The 18,544-nt window shown below is 43.4% G+C and overlaps 1 protein-coding gene across 8 annotated transcripts in view; it reads left to right on the forward strand.

Annotated features, from left to right (window-relative positions):
• Window positions 1-18,544, forward strand: part of Mast4 (microtubule associated serine/threonine kinase family member 4) — a 594,548-nt gene that overhangs the window by 373,763 nt on the left and 202,241 nt on the right. For 2 of the 8 annotated variants that reach the window (XM_076552169.1, XM_076552174.1), the window contains exons 1-2: window positions 4,638-4,820; window positions 9,088-9,168. The exons of 5 other annotated variants lie outside the window; for them this stretch is intronic. In XM_076552169.1, coding sequence (XP_076408284.1) covers window positions 4,774-4,820; window positions 9,088-9,168 — 128 coding nt within the window. In that variant the 5' untranslated portion in view covers window positions 4,638-4,773. Of the gene's footprint in view, window positions 1-4,637; window positions 4,821-9,087; window positions 9,169-18,544 lie in introns of those variants that run through there. One more of the 8 variants, XM_076552172.1, reaches the window with a different exon arrangement.

The following is an 18,544-nucleotide window of genomic DNA, read 5'->3' on the forward strand; positions in this document are numbered from 1 at the left end:
TTACGCCTCCTGAGTCCCTCCCCCACAGTGTAAACCAGTGTCCTCTCCACTTAGCCCATCACAATCATGTCACACTGCTCTAGGGTGAACTTTAATCTATGGCTTCTGCCACACAGAGAGAGTCATTCTTTTTTTGGTAGCTTGTTCTGGGGGAATACTTGGGTGGCTGCCCTTGGCACTGGAGGTCTACACAGCCATAACACACATCATGCCTATGTTCTAGGCATCTCCAATCATTCAGGTAGACAGTCAAATACAGGAAAGATCGAGAGGCTGCAAGTGCTAAGGAGAAAAAGATGTCCAGATAAGGAACAGGAAGCACTAGGCACGGGAGTATGGCATATCCAAATAGGATGGCTAGGCAGGATGTGAAGGAAGCTCAGAGAGTCCAGAGAGCAAGGGACCTGTTCATCATCCTGCCATGAGGAAATAACCTTCACGTGAGGAAGGATCTGTTTTCTTCATCATTTCAGAGACTTCAATCCAGAGCGTAGTAATCTAGATCTGATGTTCTGTGACCTTGGTGGTGCTCTTATTATGGCGGAGCAAGGTCAGTATCTCATGGCATCCAGGAAGCAAAGGAGGAAAAAGAGCCAGGGTATCACTGTTCTGGTCAAGACCATACAGCCTATGCCCTAACTTCTTTCCACTAGGCTTAACCTCAAAGGTTCCACTCCACCTCAAGTAGTACCACAGGCTGGGGACTGACAGGCCATCGGGTAGCTTTAAGATCCAAACAGTGGTGCAGGAAGGAGGGAGGGGCTTGGGCCTGCCTCAACTGAATGTACCAGGCTCTGCTGACTCCCCATGGGAGGAGACCTTGCCTTGGAGGAGGTGGGAATGGGGGATGGGTTGGTGGGGAAGGCTGGGGAGCGGGAGGAGGGAGGGCAGGGGATTCTGTGGTTGGTATGTAAAATGAATAGAAAATCTCTTAATAAAAAAAAATTATTAAAAAAAGATCCAAACAGTAGCAGAAGAGTAAATACAAAGGGAGTGAGGTAGATGTGAGCCAGGCATTAGCAAGAAATAGTGAAGTGTTGGGGGAGGAGCAGGCGGGGGTGGAGCTTTGGATACCAGCTAGAATTATGGGAGTCCTGATCTACTCCATCGCCCAGGCTTAAACAACAGCAGGAAACCACAGCTGATTTTATGTCCTCTATTATTTCGTTTTTTTTTCCCCCAGTTTATTTTGAACTGAACCCTTGTGTATGTTATTTCATCTGTGGATATTTTTATATGCATCTCTGAAAGATAAGGACTTAAAGGTGATCGTGTAATATTATACTGAAAAGTAATTGCCTTTCTCCAGGTGTCCAGGCTGCGTGTATTTGTTTTCGTATATACACATTTACAAACTCTGATGGTGATTGTTAATTGGCAAACTTGATAGATCCTCAAATCACTTAGGAGCTGAGCTTCGGGGCAGGCCTGGGCAGGGGGCATTATCTTGGTTGTGTTCATTGAGGTGGACGGACCTGTCCACTGTGGGTGGCTCCATTCCCTGGCTGGAATCCTGGATTGTATAAGTAGAGAAAGGAAGCTGAACAGCAGCATCTACTCCTAGGTCTCTGCGTTCTGATTGTGGGTGTGGTATAACCAGCTGATTCAAGCCCTTTCCACCTGAATGTCTCTGCCAAGATCCTTGAAGTGTGCATCTGAATAAAGCCTTTCTGCCTTAAGAAGTTGCTTTTGTCAAGGTGTTCTACCACGGAAGCAGAAAAGTAACTAAAATGCAAATGTACATTTATGCATATGTTTCATGTGTGTATATAAGATCTATATCATATCGATTATTCTTGAAATGTCTGATTAATTGCTTATAGTCTGTGACATCAGGGCCCACAAAAGGTTCATGGGTTATAGTTAGTCACTATGTATCTTAAGGATTTTTTTTAGTCTTATAAATTCAACTTTCAATTTCTTTCCCCATTATTAAAAATAATTGTAAAAATAATTACATACAATATTTGTGTAGAACATATTTTTATTGTTTTAGGAAATCTTGGATATGTTTTGACTTTTACCTCTAGCTTTTGCTGGTCACGTCTCTGACACTATTTAATATTATTTACTTCCTACACATTGATATTTTGATAGAGAAGCTTCTGTGACATTTTTGGTCAGAATGCATCTCATTGTTGCCTCAGGAGACATATAATGTCCAGTGTAAATCTCTCCGTGGTGTCAACAGTCATCCGTGCCCACAGCCTAGATCCACTGATTCATGAGGCCTTGGAAAACGGTGTTGTTCTGGGCCTGCCATCTCTTCTTTGTCAGTATAAAAGAGTCATTTTCCTATCTGTGAGGTACAGTACATAGGAAAAGCAAGGTGTTTGATTCTTCCCCTCTTTTCTAAACTCTGAGGGGTCATTCTCTGGCATCCCCCAAGGTGGCCCTGGCTGCCTGCCTTCCATCCTCCTCTTCTGTCTCCTTCCTTATGCTCCTGACTTCAGACATTTGTTATGTAGTTGTTTCTACTGATGCTTGACTATCTCATCTGGACCCAAGTGTGCTTGCTGTTGGGCTCCTCATGAGAATGACAGGGAAGTTATTGGAGGTTTTGCGCAGAAAGGTGACCTATTCCAGAAAGGACCACTTTGGATTTGTCTGTGCTCCCTACGACAAAGAGGTGCTAGGAAGAACACTGGAGAGGTCAGTTGAAGAAATTAATCCAGCTAAGGAACCATGTGCCTTGGATCTGGGTCGCTTCAGAAGAAAGAACAGTGAGAGGCTACACATTGGACATTGAAAGGACATTGAAAGGAGGGCTTCCTTAGGGGCTGGGAGGCATGAGAGTGAGTTCAGTTTTGAATATATTAAATTAGAAGTATTAAAAGGAAATGCAGGTGAAAATGTCCTCTGGCCCATTGGCATATGGAACTAAAAGTCACTTGAAAAGATCTGTGTATTGAATTAGATTAGAATGTATTTTATAAAGAGGAAATCTCCCATAAGAAATAAAGAATTCCAGACTTACATATTTTTGCTATAGGTAACTGATTTTTAAAAATCTTTTTGAAACCTCATAACACTGATAATTTCAAATCAGCATGTGTAAGTAAAATTGGTCTCTTTGTGGTCTGTAATTCTTTATTATTTCTTCTTACTCTTTTCTCTTACTAAATTGTAACTATTTATGCCCTTCCATTGCTCTCCCCGTGGAGACAACGATGATCGGAGAAGGTACTTCCAAGAGGGATTTGGTACTTCTAAAAGGTGAGGGGGTTGGCTACAGACACTGAAGGAAGAGATGGCAACTAGTTAAAAAATCAACCATTTTCACAGAGGAAATTGGCAAGTAAGGGATTCCGTGTGGTTCTGGGACTGTATATAGATCTCTATTCACCTGGACAAAGCAATGGAGAGTGACGAACAGTTGCTGCCAAAAGGTAATGCTAGGAGACGTGTGAAAAATGGGTAGAAGCCAAATGCAGTCAGATGTACTGGGGACCATTCAGCCCCTGCCTCCCTTCTTGGCCCTTGGTATGGGACACAGTCTGAAGCACAGGACCATGGCAAGAGTAAAGACACCCGCGCATGGCATGGCCACGACCACTGTCTGCGCGTCTTAGCTGCTGCTCCAGCGAAAAGATGGAGTATAGTCTCAAACACGCCACATCACCTAGGGTGGCGTGTGTGTGTGTGTGTGTGTGTGTGTGTGTGTGTGTGTGTGTGTGTGTGTGTCTCTGTGTGTGCATGTATGGGGCCTTGTAGTACTTAAAAAAATTGATAAAAGAAAGTTATGGATTTTTTTTCTAATGTTTCTTTTCAACCAACCAGTAGTTGCCAAACTTGAAAACGTTTTAAAATTCAGCAAAGGAAGTGACTCAGATGAGTTCTTCAAGCCACGACAATGGGAGTACAGTTAGTTCCAAGTTTTGAACACTGTGAAAAAAATAAAACCGTGTTCCTTGAATAACTACGGGATGAAACTTTCTGGCTTGTACAATATATGCTGTCTCTTTCCTTCCTAACTCCTATCAGATTGCTGTTGTAAAGTCCGGATATATTGAGATGTTCTTAAAAGCCCAGCTTCTCAAAACCAAGAATTCGGGCTCCTGCCTCTCACATTGCTAGTTGGTACTTCCCAACCACCGCGCTGTGCCTGGTCACAGAAGTCTCTACTTTAAAACGGCATTCGGCTTCCCCCAGATTGGCACAGCTAGTTTATCCCTCTTTCTGGTGATTGCCATATATAGAAGAAAGGTCGAATTATTTTCACCAGGCACCATCCCTCATCTCTTGTGGACTCTGGAGGGATGCTGCTAACTCCAAGGGGAGGGTAGGCACAGCTTCCCCAGGGAGGCAAATTCAGGGTTGCTGTGGGGGGTGGGGGGCGGTGAGGGGGTAGTTGACATCTTGCTTAGATGAACCCTTTTACGCATGATACTGTTTCTTTATATTTTTCCCCCAGTCTGCACTGTGAAAGGGACTTTTCATTTCACTGAGGTAAAAAGTGGGTCTGTGAGTGGAGCGACTTTCTTTAAAAAAAAAAAAAAAATCAGAAACCAATTACTTGATATGCAGAGCTGCGAGCCTCGTTCCTTTAACGAAATCAGTGCAGAGCGCACCACAGTTAACCTGAGGGAAGCCGCTGACGGCTCTTGATTCTGCTGGAGGTGGAAGGACCCAAACTTACCGGATCCCCCTCCCCCTTGAGAGGTTGTTAGTCCAGTCCTTCAGAGAGGTTCCTTTTGGCTCTCTGTCATCACCGGGATGCTGGCAGAGTGTGTGTGTCATGGTTACAATAGAGCGTGGTAACATATAACAACCATGAAAGCCCAGCGGGAAAGGCTACAGATTCCGGGGCTGACCTTGGAGTAAGTATTGTCTGTCTTTAATATTTTAATGCTTTCTGCATGGCACTCGCTGTTCCCTTTCCGGGGACCAATAGCTATTTAGCATCTGTTTGTACTGACGGCCTCAGAGCACTGCAGCAGTGTGAGGTAGAGGAACATGTTTTAAATGCATGGCATTTGGTTCCAGCTGATGTGCAAACCCAGACCCAGCGTTTTGCATTGCAGTCGGAGGGAAGGTGCCGCTGCATATTTAAAGTTGCTGAGCCTCAGTTCTGGAAACATCTTAACAGCTCATTGTGAAAGAATGCATCAGTAGGCCATGGTATATCTGTCTTTTTCTCTCCTCTTACTGTTTGTTTATGCTCATGACGCCTGCCTCTGAAGAAAGGCCCCTGTCTGCAGTGAATAATAGAAAACATCAGGATGGATGAGCTTGCAGGAGAAGGGTTATTTGTGACAGTCATTAGATGTGATCCATGTTTCATCAGTGCAGCAGAATATTAATGAACTGAAGAACATTTAGAATCCTCTCTGCATCCTCCAGCCCCGGCATGCAATGTGTTTACCTAGTTGGGGTCTGTGTTTGCTTAGCTAGTTTTTTTTTCTTTCTCCTTTTCTTCTTCTTCATTTTTTTTTAACCCATTAACACATCTTACTGTCTTCTGATTTGATGCAGCTACGTGAACATGTCCACATCAGATTTGTGGCGCAGAAGTTAGACATCTGTGATGCAGGACGTGTCAGCAAATTTTTATTTTAAATCTGTTAGTCAAAAATGCAGAAGCTGTGAGTGAGTCTGCGCTGACACACTTCAAAGAATAAACAGTGAAATAGGAATCTGGTAGGCAAATATAAATATCTCTGTCATTTACAGCACAGATAGGGGATTATATTTTTATGAAATCTGTGTATAACCTATAATATCGTACTGGACTAGGTCCGCCTCTTAAGTGTCCATCATTCCCCTTGAGTTCTGTAGGTGCACCATGCAGGAGAAATTATCTTCTGAATTAATACATAATGAATGTACAGCATCCTAGTGAGTGCTTTTTTAAATCAGCCCTCCCTTTAAATCCTATGCTTATTTTATTCAAATGAAATGATGCTCACTTATAAAAAGTTGGGATGCTCTCCCAACCTTCTTGCTAGATGTAGCATTTGTCAGAATGGACACAGGAATACTACTTGCCCATTGCCATGGTTATTTTCCCACCTGACGCCACAGCAGCATTAAGCTTCATGATCTTGTTGGAATGTTTTAGTAATAAGCATGCATCCTTCTACCTTTCCATCCATTCCCTGTCTACAGCTGTGGGCATAGGACCCAGGAGCACTACCCTTCTGTGAGAGATGCACTTCTGGTTTTGAGTCATGCACCCTTATGCCCTTTGGATTTCAAAGAAATATCATTTCACATTAAGCATTTTCTTTTCTTCTTTCATTTTTGAACAACTTGTCCATTACACAAGGAGACATTTAAAGTAACTTTAAAAATTGCAATTGTTTGTTGTATTTGTTTCATTTTATACTTGAAAGGCTGAGAGGTTGTCATAGTTCTTATGAAGTTGCTTACAATGACAGGATACAGGAGTCAGCTGAGTATGGGGTTCCCTGGATTTTGATTGGGTATCAGATGGCCCCTCTTTGGTCTGGCCTCTGGGAGGTAAATGTTACTGTACATCTAGATTACTGTTGTCACCCAAGGAACATGGATAGCAGAATACAGGATTGTGCTTACATGTCATTGAAGTATTCTCATGTCGTTCACTTTTATTATTTTGTGTGCCTGGGAATATAAAATTATAATGTACATAGCTAGTTTTGCATTCATTCATAGGGAAAACCATCCTTTGAGTAAATTCAGCTTCTAAGCACTGTAGAGAAATATTAGAAATGTTAGAATGAAGTCTTAACTGCTACTATTAACACACACACACACACACACACACACACACACACACACACACACACGATGTAATTATTTGGAGACCACATGACATGATCTCAACTTACAAACCAAATAAGCTTTGGAATGCTGTCTCCTGAGATAATGTGATTTCCTTTCAGGAGAGTTTGTTCCCTAGGCACTGCAGCTCTGGAACAGTACATGAGCATCCTTCATACCTTGTAGATCCAGTCCAGAATCTTCCAACGACACAGGGCCAGTTTCTGATTCCTAGTTCTTAAATGTAAGTTCTAGACATGAGATATTAAATAAACAAATATTTTAGAAATTAACAAGTTGTCAGTTTATTCAGAATTTGTGGCAACTTTCTACTTCCTATGACATCATTTTGTTTTTATGAATGTAACATCTGCTTCATAACATTTCACAGCGCACATCATCCGTGTTTCTGTCTGGAGACAGCATGGCATGAGGGCCCATGCATGGCTATTTTAGGACAGGAAAGGATAGATAAGACTCCATGGGACATAGATAAAATGAGTGATGTATGTGAGCGTTCCCAAGAGGTTTCCAATGAGCTGCTAAGTTCAAGTATAGCACATTTCGAAAACAGCAGCTTCTGAAGTGCTCTGAAGGCAGAAGGGGTCCAACGCCTTAGTTTGCTGGGCACTGGCACCAACCTGGACAGTGGTTTTAGGAGCTATCAAACTTCACTGGAATGCCTTAGTAAATAAATGGAAGTGTTTTGAGTGTGCAATAGCACACTTCAGTGTGTGACACATGGAGCCAACTCTCAATTATACACACAGTGGGAGACAAAGATGGTATTAGAAATTTCCTAATAATAATGAACTTATATTTTATTTTGGCCACTGTTTCCAGTTCTCTGTGCCACCCAAATGAAGGGTACAGCAGACTTGAAACATGCACTATGTCTCTTCATGCCCAGACCCTTTTCTCTAAGGTAAGAACATATTAGGTGATATAGAACCATGATCTAACAGTTAGGAGGTTGTCAGTGTGTTCTTTAAGAGACACATGATACTAAAACAGGAATCACTGTTGCTCTCTTCCACCTAAGAATTAGTAGCAGCATAACTAATGTTCTGTCTGATTTTTGCCATGTAAAAATAATTGGGAATTGATAAGGATCAGCTACCTTTTTTTTTTTTTATAAGATCTATTGGTAAAATCATTAACGTATAGTATCCAGGGCTAGCTAGGAACATGGTCCAGGAGGCAAAGTATTTGCTGTATAAGCGTGGGGACCTGAATTCTGATCCCTAGCATCCATATAAATGTCAAGCCTGGAGATATATGCCTAGAACCCCAAAATTGTGGGGGTGCAAGCAAGTGATCCAACTCCAGGGCCTGAAATGGCCAGCCCTAGGTTCAGTAGGAGAGACCAACTCAGAGAAATACAACGGAGAGCTGTGGAGGAATACATCCTGAGGACAACCTCTAGCTTCCCCATGTGCAACCACACAGGCAAGCAAACCTGCATACTCATGTGCACACATGCATATGACACACACACACACACATGCACACATATGCATGCACACAAGAAAAAAAATAACACAGTATATGTTTTACAGGCTTGGGGCCCAAATCACAAAGGGTAAATGCATCTATTGGACCACTGTGACAACTATTTGAGACTTGGCTGCTGAAAATGTTTGGTGGTTTTGGATGATTTTGGGGAGCAAGTACTACAATGGCCCAGTGATTGCTGAATTGGAAAAAGGGAAAGGAAAACATCTCCAATGTATAAAATAGTCTAAAGATACATGTGAGATTTTTTTAAAAAGTTTTTCACAGTTATAAATATAAGCACGAGAAGCCTTGGTATCATTGCCCTTGAGGCTTAGAAAAAAAACCAATCCTGGGTCATTGCCATGAGGAAGATTTGCTTTCCCCTGAGTACTTAAGAAGACATCTGTCTTACATGAAAATGTGAATGTCTGCTTGTTAAAAACTTCGGATTGTCTGATCGCTGCTTCCCTCCAGTTCTGCTCTAGATTTGCCAGTGAGTTCAATCTAGAAAAGCCTTCTCCTCAATGTTCATTCCGTATAAAACAACATTAGATTATCTTCGATGCAAAATTCGCTATGGCAATAACCAAGTTGCTTTGTGACAAAGAAAAGGCTCGAATACAAATGGCAGCTGCAGTTTTTAAAATGTAATTTTCCACCGAAAGTCGCCTTCTTGTTCTGTATTCTAGAGCGGAAAAGGGCAAGTGATTTGATGATTACTTGGCGCTATTGGTAATCAGGCCCTGGTGATTCGGGCCCAAGGGGAGCATGGTCCCTCCAGTGCGCTACTGCTATTTGTACTGCAATCATTTCTCCCACTCGGAATGATGTTATTTTAACTTTCAGTCTCACTCCGAGGAGCCTGAGTCCAACCCCATCCAGCCCGGGCAGCCCTTCTAGCCCTCTGTCAGCCTTTCGCTTCTGGAGGTAAGCAAGCGTACCTAGGGCCTGCCAGGACTGCTTTCTCTGTGATTCCCCAGGACCCACCCAGTCCTGGTACCAGATGCAGTGAGGGAACTGGTGGACTTTGCCCACTTTGTAGTGCGTCTCAGGAACATCCCGTGGTCTTGGGTTCCTGTCACTTGGCTTGTGTATGTCTTATAGGTTTTCATGGGAGATAACTTGGGCCAGGAGTCAGGGAGAAGAGTGGGCCACAGATATGATCAAAGTACATTGTATGAAATTCTCACAGAATTGGTTTTTTAAAGAAAGGAAATGGTTATAAGTTAATTTTTTAAGTTTTGATCTATCTCTTAGGATGATACAGCTTATTACAGTTTCTACAAAATTTCCTAATATATGTTATAATATCATACTGTCTGTTCCCACAGACTATTTGATACACTATGATTTATGGGATAAAGTATTTATTTAAAGGGTTTGGTTGTTTTTTAATCTTCTTTTCAGACTCTGACTTAAATACCCCCCCAGCCCATAGACTGATTTCAGCTCATTCTCCTCTGTTCATCAGAGACAACATCTAAAGAAACCCATGTTTGTGAGCTCTGTCACTGTGACAGATCCCTGAGCTAAAAGAACTGAGAGGAAAGACGTGCTCTGGCTCCTGGTTTCAGGCCATTCCCGTGGAATCTGAGAGAAAGAATTAATTAACTCTGGAGGTGAATGGATGACTTTGAACTTTGGTGCATCTTCAGCTGATAGGATTAGACTTATTATTATGAAAGTGACATTCAGCAAGAGAGATGAGGCCGAATACGGTGGGGGAAGCGATGCTGTTCATGCCCCGACAGCAAAGAAGCAGAGACAGTAAGAGGTGGGGGGCCCAGCAGGCCCTCTGTTCCCATCAATTGGTCCCCACCTCCTACTTCCCTGTAGTGCCATCAGCAGTTGACCAAACTCAACGTATACACTTTGGGGGGATGTCTTGACTGCTCGTTATGAGGCTGCAGATAGAAGATACTAACGTTGCTGTATTATGATATATGATATATATTCTAATGGACTTTCTTGAATTTAGTATCTTTGAATCTCCATGTGTCTAATCAGAATATTTACCCCAAGAACTCAATATAGCTATTCGTTTTTAATCTTAAGGAAAAATGTAGAATCAATCTTTCGGTGAAAGTTGACTTTCAGTTAGGAAAGGCAGCTTAACTTACACTGATAAGTATTCTATTTTGTATAAGCAAATGAATACAAATTTTGCCGTTCATGACTAGTGCCTTGAAAATACTAACTTATAATCTTTGGATGGTATTTATTTAGTTTCACGCATTTGTTTCTGTCATATTTATAAGGTAAGATTGAATGGAAATATATGAGAAAGTTGATTAGGGAGATGAATTAATGATGCTGAACTTTGGTTCTAGTCTTCTGCTGATAGGATTATATTAATATAAAAGTAAATTTTAACTTGAAAGTTGTCTGTAATCATTTTTACAAAGCCTCATCTAGATGTAATAGATCCTATAACATAGGAAAACATTCTTCTTTCCCTGGAGAATTCCATTGCTCTTGTAATTTGTGCATATGTGGTGATTTTAGCATGAGATATTGGAGTTTCTTCTAAGTACCCATACTTCCCTGTGTCTTTCCTAAGCCAGTATTCCTAAGCTGCTATTCAAAGTGCAAGCAGACAGAATGCTATGGTAGCCGAGGAAGGTGAAGGTCTTAAGTGTTGTGGAGAAAAGGTGTATAGAACTAGCTGGACCACAAGATATCCTGGGGGTTCAGCGTTGTAGGAGTGGGATAGGAAGAAAACAAAACAGAAAAGAGCCAATCTAGGAGACAAGGAAGTGTATTAGAAAAATATTGTGTCTGCACTGGGCTGAGGAGAAAAGTCTGCAGATAAAGGAGCTTGTTGTCAAGCCCAGTGACCTGAATTTGATCCCCAGGACCCATATGATAGAAAGAGAGAATCGAGTCTTATGAATTGTCCTTTGACTTCCGAATGTGTGCTATGACTTGCGTGCACACACACACACACACACACACACACACACACACACACACTTGCATGTACATGCACTCTTACACAGACACACGCACACACATACCAGCATACATACACTCAAGCAAACGTAATAACAAATTTTTTGAAAATCATGAGCTGATAGGACTATTAGGAGGGCGGAATGGAAGAGAAACGTAGAGTTGTTACTAGAGAAATTGTTAGGATTTGCTGAGGAAGTACCTCAGTTGGTAGCATGCTTAATTAATTAGAGCATGTGTGAAGCCCTGGATCTGACTCCCAGCACCAGTTAATGTGAGCATGATGATGCAGCATGGAATCCCTGTACTCTGGTAGTGGAGACAGGGGGATCAGAAATTCAACATTGTTCTCAGCTCCATAGCAAGCTTGAGGACAGCCTGGGATACACGAGACCATCTCAAAAAATAAGAATATAATCAGTTTGATTTCGGGCCACGTTATGTAGAACCTTGACTACTCAAACTAACATTTCTGCCTGCTGTCAGCCACAAAGGAGGATTGCATCTGTTTACAGAGAGCAGTGCTAACTCAGAGAGGGGATGCATAGCTTCAAGTCAAACTGAAGTCTCCACATCTCTCGATGGTGAGTGACTTGTGACTTCAGACGTCCACACTGCTATGAAATCATCTAAATAGAATTTTAATTGTCTGGTTTAGGTAGACCTTGTGACCTCCATTTAGATTCTTTTATTTCCTAGGAGCCTTGCTCAGCAAATGGAATGCAGTAAACATTTGAGAAATGTTTATTAAAGGATAGATGAATGGGTGAGAACTAGGGATGTATTAACTTGTATGCTGCTAACAAATCAACCACCCAATTAAAGTGCAGCAGCTTAAATATAAAAAATTGTGTTTATCACTCACCAACCTAAGATTTTGGAAAGGATCTGCTCCATCCAGGGACCAACAGTGTCTGTAACACATGCCTTCAAGGCTGTCTTAGGCACAGAAACATAACTGGTGGATTGGAAGTTCATAGAGAACAGAGCACAGTCATGCTGTTGCATAGTCCATTACTAGGAACATGGTGTTCTGGTCACACCTAACGAAATAGGGCTTACTTGGATTTAGAGAAAGGAACAACTGGGTTTGGTAAATGTCAGTCTCTGTCACAGAAGTTCATGAAAGAGAGGTGTATATTGTAGGTATTCAGTAGGTAATTTTCAATGATTGATAGAAGCTGAGGTTTCCAGCATGGATGCCTGGACTGGAGTCCAAGAGAGCAGAGTTTGGAGGAGGGACCATGTAATAGTGATGAGTCTATCCTAGAACACATAAAGACTCCTCTAGAAAGGGTTATAGGATTGGCAGCTTGGACATATGCTTTTCTGATAGCGTGCTCTAAAATGTGTGCTCTAAGGTGATGGTCTGATATTATAAATTGTAGGAATATAAGTATGTTTATGACATTGAAAAAGATATGTTTTACCACCGATGCCTTTCTTCTCTCTTGGGCTGCAGCAGGGTCACCTTTCTTCTTCCCTGTGCCTTTCTTGTGAGTGGGTGTGAAGGTGTAGGGAGAGTGACAGCCTTGCCCTTTGAGCTGCTGACATAGGCTTTCTAAATATGGTGGTGGAAGCGTCTGCTCCTTTCATGGTAAAGCCCTGGAGGCAGGCTGTGCTGACGGCTGAGTCAGCTCTCCATCTCCTGCAGGCCCCTATGGGCTTCTCCAGGTCAGCTTTCCAGGCGGCTGGCCAGAAATGAGGGCTGGAAGCTCCGAGACAGCTCTCTTGCCCAGTCAACTTTCTGTCTGGGAAATGAGGCCTGGGAGTGTGGGCCCAGAGGCCAGCAAAGCAACTTTGGGCCCCATGTGAGAGGAAGACTTTCTTAGGAAGCTTTCTGAAGATGTGATAACACACACACACACACACACACACACACACACACACACACACACACACACACACACCAGAATGTCAGTTTCCGGGAGAGGGGGTGGGGAGCCGTAGTACACGGAGCATGAGGCTATATTTCAGAGGCCCTCTGTCTTCAAATTCTGAACTGTTTTGAAGTCCTCCAGCCATCCTGAGAAAAGAGGTAATACCAACACATATCTTAGTTCACAAACAAATCAGGTGTGAATTTAATTCTGAACATCAAATTATCAGCCACCATGCCTGCCCTCTCCACTTCTGAGACAGCCATGACAATCCAGAATTTCTCATGCTCCCAGTGCTTATGGTGTTCACTTCCTTCTCCTTGCTCCTCCCAGGTCCCTCGTCTCTCTCAGCTGTGGTTAAAAACACACGTGCTGCATTTCCTGTTTAATGCAATGCTCGTTCCAGAGAAGCGCAGTATCATTGTGCTGTGGCTCTACCAGGAGAACATACTTTGTCTACTTTTTCACACACACACACACACACATTCATCAGTCCTCAATAGTTTTGATACATTTCGAGAGAGGCTCCATGAACAGGTGTTGGTTGAATGGGTGGCTGGGGTGAGTGTTGTGGCCTAGGACTTGAGCCTGGCCCAATTTTTTTTTTTTTTTTTTAACCTGTGCTCAAGGCATAACATACAGTTCTGTGCCAGAACTGTGTGTCTGAAACTGGTCCTGACATCTTGAGATAGCTCAACTTGCGATTCTTCCATCAATTGTAAGTGCCAGCTGTCAAAATGTGGACACTGACCAGGGAGCAGCAATCATTAATACAGAGAGGACAATTTAAAGAGGTCTGACTGATGAAAGGTATACTCCAGAATATGTTAGAGGTTATGAGAGGCTAGGGTGAAGGGCAGAAAAGGTGGTCTAGAAATCAAGGTATGACACACGGAGGAAGAGAATGAGCTTATACACTCTGGAGGGAAGGACCAGTCTGCCTCACGTTTTACCATCTCTCTAGTCCCCAGGACAGTGCCTAGCAGGTACTGAGAGTCCCCGACTTACAATGGCTTAGGGGGATATTGACTTTTCCATGGCACAAAAGTGGATGTGTTCAGTAAAAGCCATACTTCAAGTTTAGAATGTTGTTCTCTTCCCAGGCTTGTGGTGTGAAGTAGGATCTTGTCTTTAGGGCTGGCCAGCAGTCGTGAGCTCTAGCTCCCAGCCAGCCTGGTGACCAAGAAGGAGAAAAGTCAAACTGATGCCTTTTACTAGGCCATGAGGATAGTTGATTCTGGCCATTAAGTGTGGTTTTACTGAGACAGAGCCTTATCATAAGCTGAGGGGCATCAATACTAGATACTAAATAAAGACCTTGTTGTTGATTGTGGTTTGAAGAAAGTAGAGAAGGGCCCAAGAGATGGGTCAGTGGGTAAAAGTGTATGCCATGGAAGTGTGAGGCCTGGACTTGAATGCTCTAAACCCATATAAGAACTGGGCATGGTGTGTACACGTCTATAATCCCAGCCTCCTTGTAAGGGGATGGAAGAGGGCAGAAGCCCCGGAAGCTTACCAGCCGGATAGAGTGGTGGAAGATGTAGGAAAGCTGCACAGAGACCCTGTCCCAGACAAGGTGGGAGGCAAGGATTGACACCTGAGGTGTCCTGTGACCTCTATGCACGCACCACACACCTCTGACCTCTACACAAGTGCACCCATATTCACACACACACAATTGCCTGCATATGCAAATACACACAAAAAGAAAAAAAAGAGAGAGAGCTGTGAGTGGAGGGTCTGGAGCTCCTTGTAAGAAATGGAAGCCCTTCCGTGAGTTTGTCTCTGGGTGGGTCACTACTGCCCTTGGTCTGTGGGCTCCTTTTCTTTAGTCCTTTGCAGATGTTCACTTCATGCATTCGAGTCTAATGTGTCTGAGTTTTTGACTGGAGAGACTAGGACAGGGCTCGAGTCTTGGTCAGTATCTCAAAGCCTACAAGCTTTGTGACCTTGAGTCCATTGTGAACTTCTTGGACCTGTTTGTAGAGTCTCCACCTACAAATCACTGACCTCAGCGGCAACTTAAGAACAGTAGCGTCTCCCTTTTGAGTGTAATTCATGGTAGCAAGAATGTGACACGTGCTGTTTCTGGGAGTGGTGGGCAACAAAGGCAGACGGTGCCTTAGCAGGGAGGGCGTTAAGAACAATGTCAGCTAATGCAATCCTTCCGAGAGCATTTGTCTTGCTGCTGGAAATGTTACTGGGTATCCATGGCTGCCTGGATTCCCTTCCCTTCACTTGTTGCCATGGTGAGGGGCAGACATAGTGTTTACCAAGCGTGTAGCAATATGTTCTGATTCTGTGTCTCCTTCTCTCTGGGAACTTCACTGTGTCCCTTTCTTACTAGAATGTCACCTGACTGCAGAACCACTGCACCCTTTTAGTTCCATTCGCCGTTAGGATGAAGGCAGCCACTTGTCTTTTTAGCGTCCCCTCCCCTTTCCCTTTGGAGAGCACATTGTAAAAATCTGGGAAAGCTGGCAGCAGATGGTAGGTTTCTCTGAACTCTAAGATACAAGTTCCTGTGCTTTTGTGAATGTGATGGTTTAATGAATTGCCTTATATGTTCCTGGGATTTATTTCTGAATTATTCTGTGGCACTAAATCTGTGTCATGCATTCACTCTGCGTAGAGTGGCCCTGCCAGCCAGAGATGATCCCTGTGGTATACACTGTGCCGACCTTGTGGGTGTGGCTCAAGCCCAGGTGGGAAGGTTGGCGGTCTCAGATGTCGCTGAAGAGGTGGCAGAGGCAGTGTGGACAAGCCTGTTAGCATTTCTGCTGCTCCCCTCCCCCCGGCTGCCACATTTCTACAGATGTAACCATTGGGAGACAGCTGTTGTAAGAATGCAAAGGAGGACTGAGATGCTCTCTGTGGTTCCCTGGGAGGGATAATGCAGGCTAGTAGATTTCACATGGCATATACAATGCCTGAGGATGCATAAAACACACTTGGTTTCCTTTGGTTTTACTGGAACATAGTCATGCCATGGAGACAAGTTCTTGCTATGGAGTCCAGGTTGTCCTTGAACTTGAAGTCTTAAGCTTTAGAGTCCTGAGTGGTGGGATTAAAGATGTGTGCCACCACACCTAGCTTAACTATGTATATATATATGCACATACTTATATATTATATATTGATGGACATCGTAACTTCATAAGCTCATTTGCTACACAGAAATACAATCTAATTAGGGGACAAAGTCTTATAAGATTAGGTGGGAAGCAAGGCTTTTGAGGGCCATGGAGTCTCCGGAATATGTCAGACTTTGCAGACCCTCTCTGTATGCATACATCACTGTAGGCACGTACCTGACCCGTGGGACAGCAACCGGTCCTTTGTCCCGGTGATTACGTTTACCTGTCACTTGCTTACGTCTTCACATTCATGTTTCTGTTTACTGACATGGCTTAAACACCAACACCAGTAATCTAGGTGTCTGCGTGTGCAGGGGCTTAATCTCCAGCGTTGTAGAGAGAGCTTACCCCATGTCCTGTGCTACTCTTGGCGTTTCACACATGGGCACTGTGTCGAGGAGGTGGGGACTGTCTTGGTTTGACAATTGTGGCACTGGAGGCCCAGAGAGAACTTGTCTGTAGACAGCATTTCCCACTTTGCCCAGGTCCAGACCTTGTTTGCCTTTGTAGCAGCTGGATTGTAGTGTTCTTCTTACACTTTGACTCCCTCCAAATTCAGACTACAGACTGTTCCTCTTTCCCGGTGTGTAGAGTCACTTCTGCTGTGGTCCTCGCTTCAGCAGCTGGCTGCAGAGCCTGCTTGTTCTTCTGTGGCCTATGCATGGTCTGCCGCCCCTCCCCCCAGCAGCCACCTGCAGTCACTGCAATTATGTTTTCAGAATAGACTATTCCATTTAGAGAGAGGGAGTTTGTCAGAACCAACCCCTGCTTGGTTCTGTACGCATGATTCCATCTTCTGCCCCCTTTACCCTTTTAAGATTATTTTTAGAGAGTCTAGATGTTGTAGTGTGGGTCAAATTGGGTTCATTTGGCAGCCAGGCCATGGGTCCTGGTCCCAGAAGCTCCCAAGATCTGTGCCGTTGCCAGCTGAGCGGGATGAACCAGCTCCTTCAGCTGGGCTGACCTGCTGCCTGAGGTACCAGTGTCCTCACCACTGCCATGACCTTTGGAGGATCCTCTGAGCCCTATTAGGAGGGTGTCCTCTTCGTGACTGAAGAGAGAGTGCCATTCCATTTGCAAGGGGCCAGACCCCTCCCCTGTGCCAGGCCCTCCTAGCCTTTCCTTTGGCCATAGCAGCTCTCAGTGTCCATCATTGAGCTGTTTGATGGCCCAAATATTCGGACGACTCCACTGAACTCACTTTTTGAATTTGGATTTTATGTTGAAATTAACTGTGTGGAGTTTTCACCATTGTCTCTTACTAGTTGCTCTTATGGTAAGTGGAAAAAAAATAAAAGAAGAAGAAAAATAAACCAATATCCACTCTGTCAAATGTGTGTATGTGTATGTCTTCCATCCAAGTGTGTGTGCGTGTGTGTGTGTGTGTGTGTGTGTGTGTGTGTGTGTGTGTGTGTTTCAGTGTGTGTTTGACTCGAGGCTCTGTCTCGTGTTCCATTTTTTTGACTAGAAAACAAAATGGCATTCTACATCTTAAAAAAAAAAAAAGCAACCCTCTTTCTTACATTAAAAAATGTGGATCCAGCCATTACCACCCACCGTGCTGATGAGAGGATGAAGTTGTGATATTCTTTGGAAGCATAGGTTGGTGATACCATCGAGCACAGAGGTTTCTCAGCTAGAGGAATCCTCCAAATGCAAAACCGAAGGCCTCTCAGGGTTCCCTTGCAGCAGCATGGATAATAATACCTCGTGGGGGTGTGGTGAGAATTAATGAGGGAACATTTGTGAACTCTCCCCAGATGAGTGCTCTGTGTTTCTCAGCTATGTATTGTTCTTGGAAACCCAGCATTCAAAATGAACTACCAAGTCCAGCCTTGCTGCCGAAGACACTCCATATTCTAATTGCATGTGACAGAGGATGATGAGGGCTGATGAGGTTGGTGTAGTTGTGCTGATGACCCCACGTAGAAAGGGAGATGAGCTGCATTCCATGGAGTCTTCTGCTTTTCCACATTCTTTTCCGTGACATTCACTCAGCAGAACCGTTACTGTTTATAGGCAAGAAGACATTATAGAGATACCTCAAAAAGGAGAGGAGCATTTATTTTCTCACTGTGGTATTGAAATTTATTTTATGTAAAATACAGATTTGCCTATACCCCCCTTAGACCAGACTCTGAGTCCTAAACTCATTACTTTTATCAGTTTTGTTTTATTTATTTATTTACTTACTTGTTTGTTTGATTTGAGACAGGGTCTTACTGTATAGCTTTGGCTGGCCCACTACTCACTATATAGACCAGGCTAGCCTTGAACTCACAGTAATTCTCTTGCCCCTGTGCTTGACTCAAAAGTTATCTTTTGATAATTTCT

The sequence above is a fragment of the Peromyscus maniculatus genome, chromosome 15, assembly GCF_049852395.1.
Source record: "Peromyscus maniculatus bairdii isolate BWxNUB_F1_BW_parent chromosome 15, HU_Pman_BW_mat_3.1, whole genome shotgun sequence".
NCBI lineage: Eukaryota > Metazoa > Chordata > Mammalia > Rodentia > Cricetidae > Peromyscus > Peromyscus maniculatus.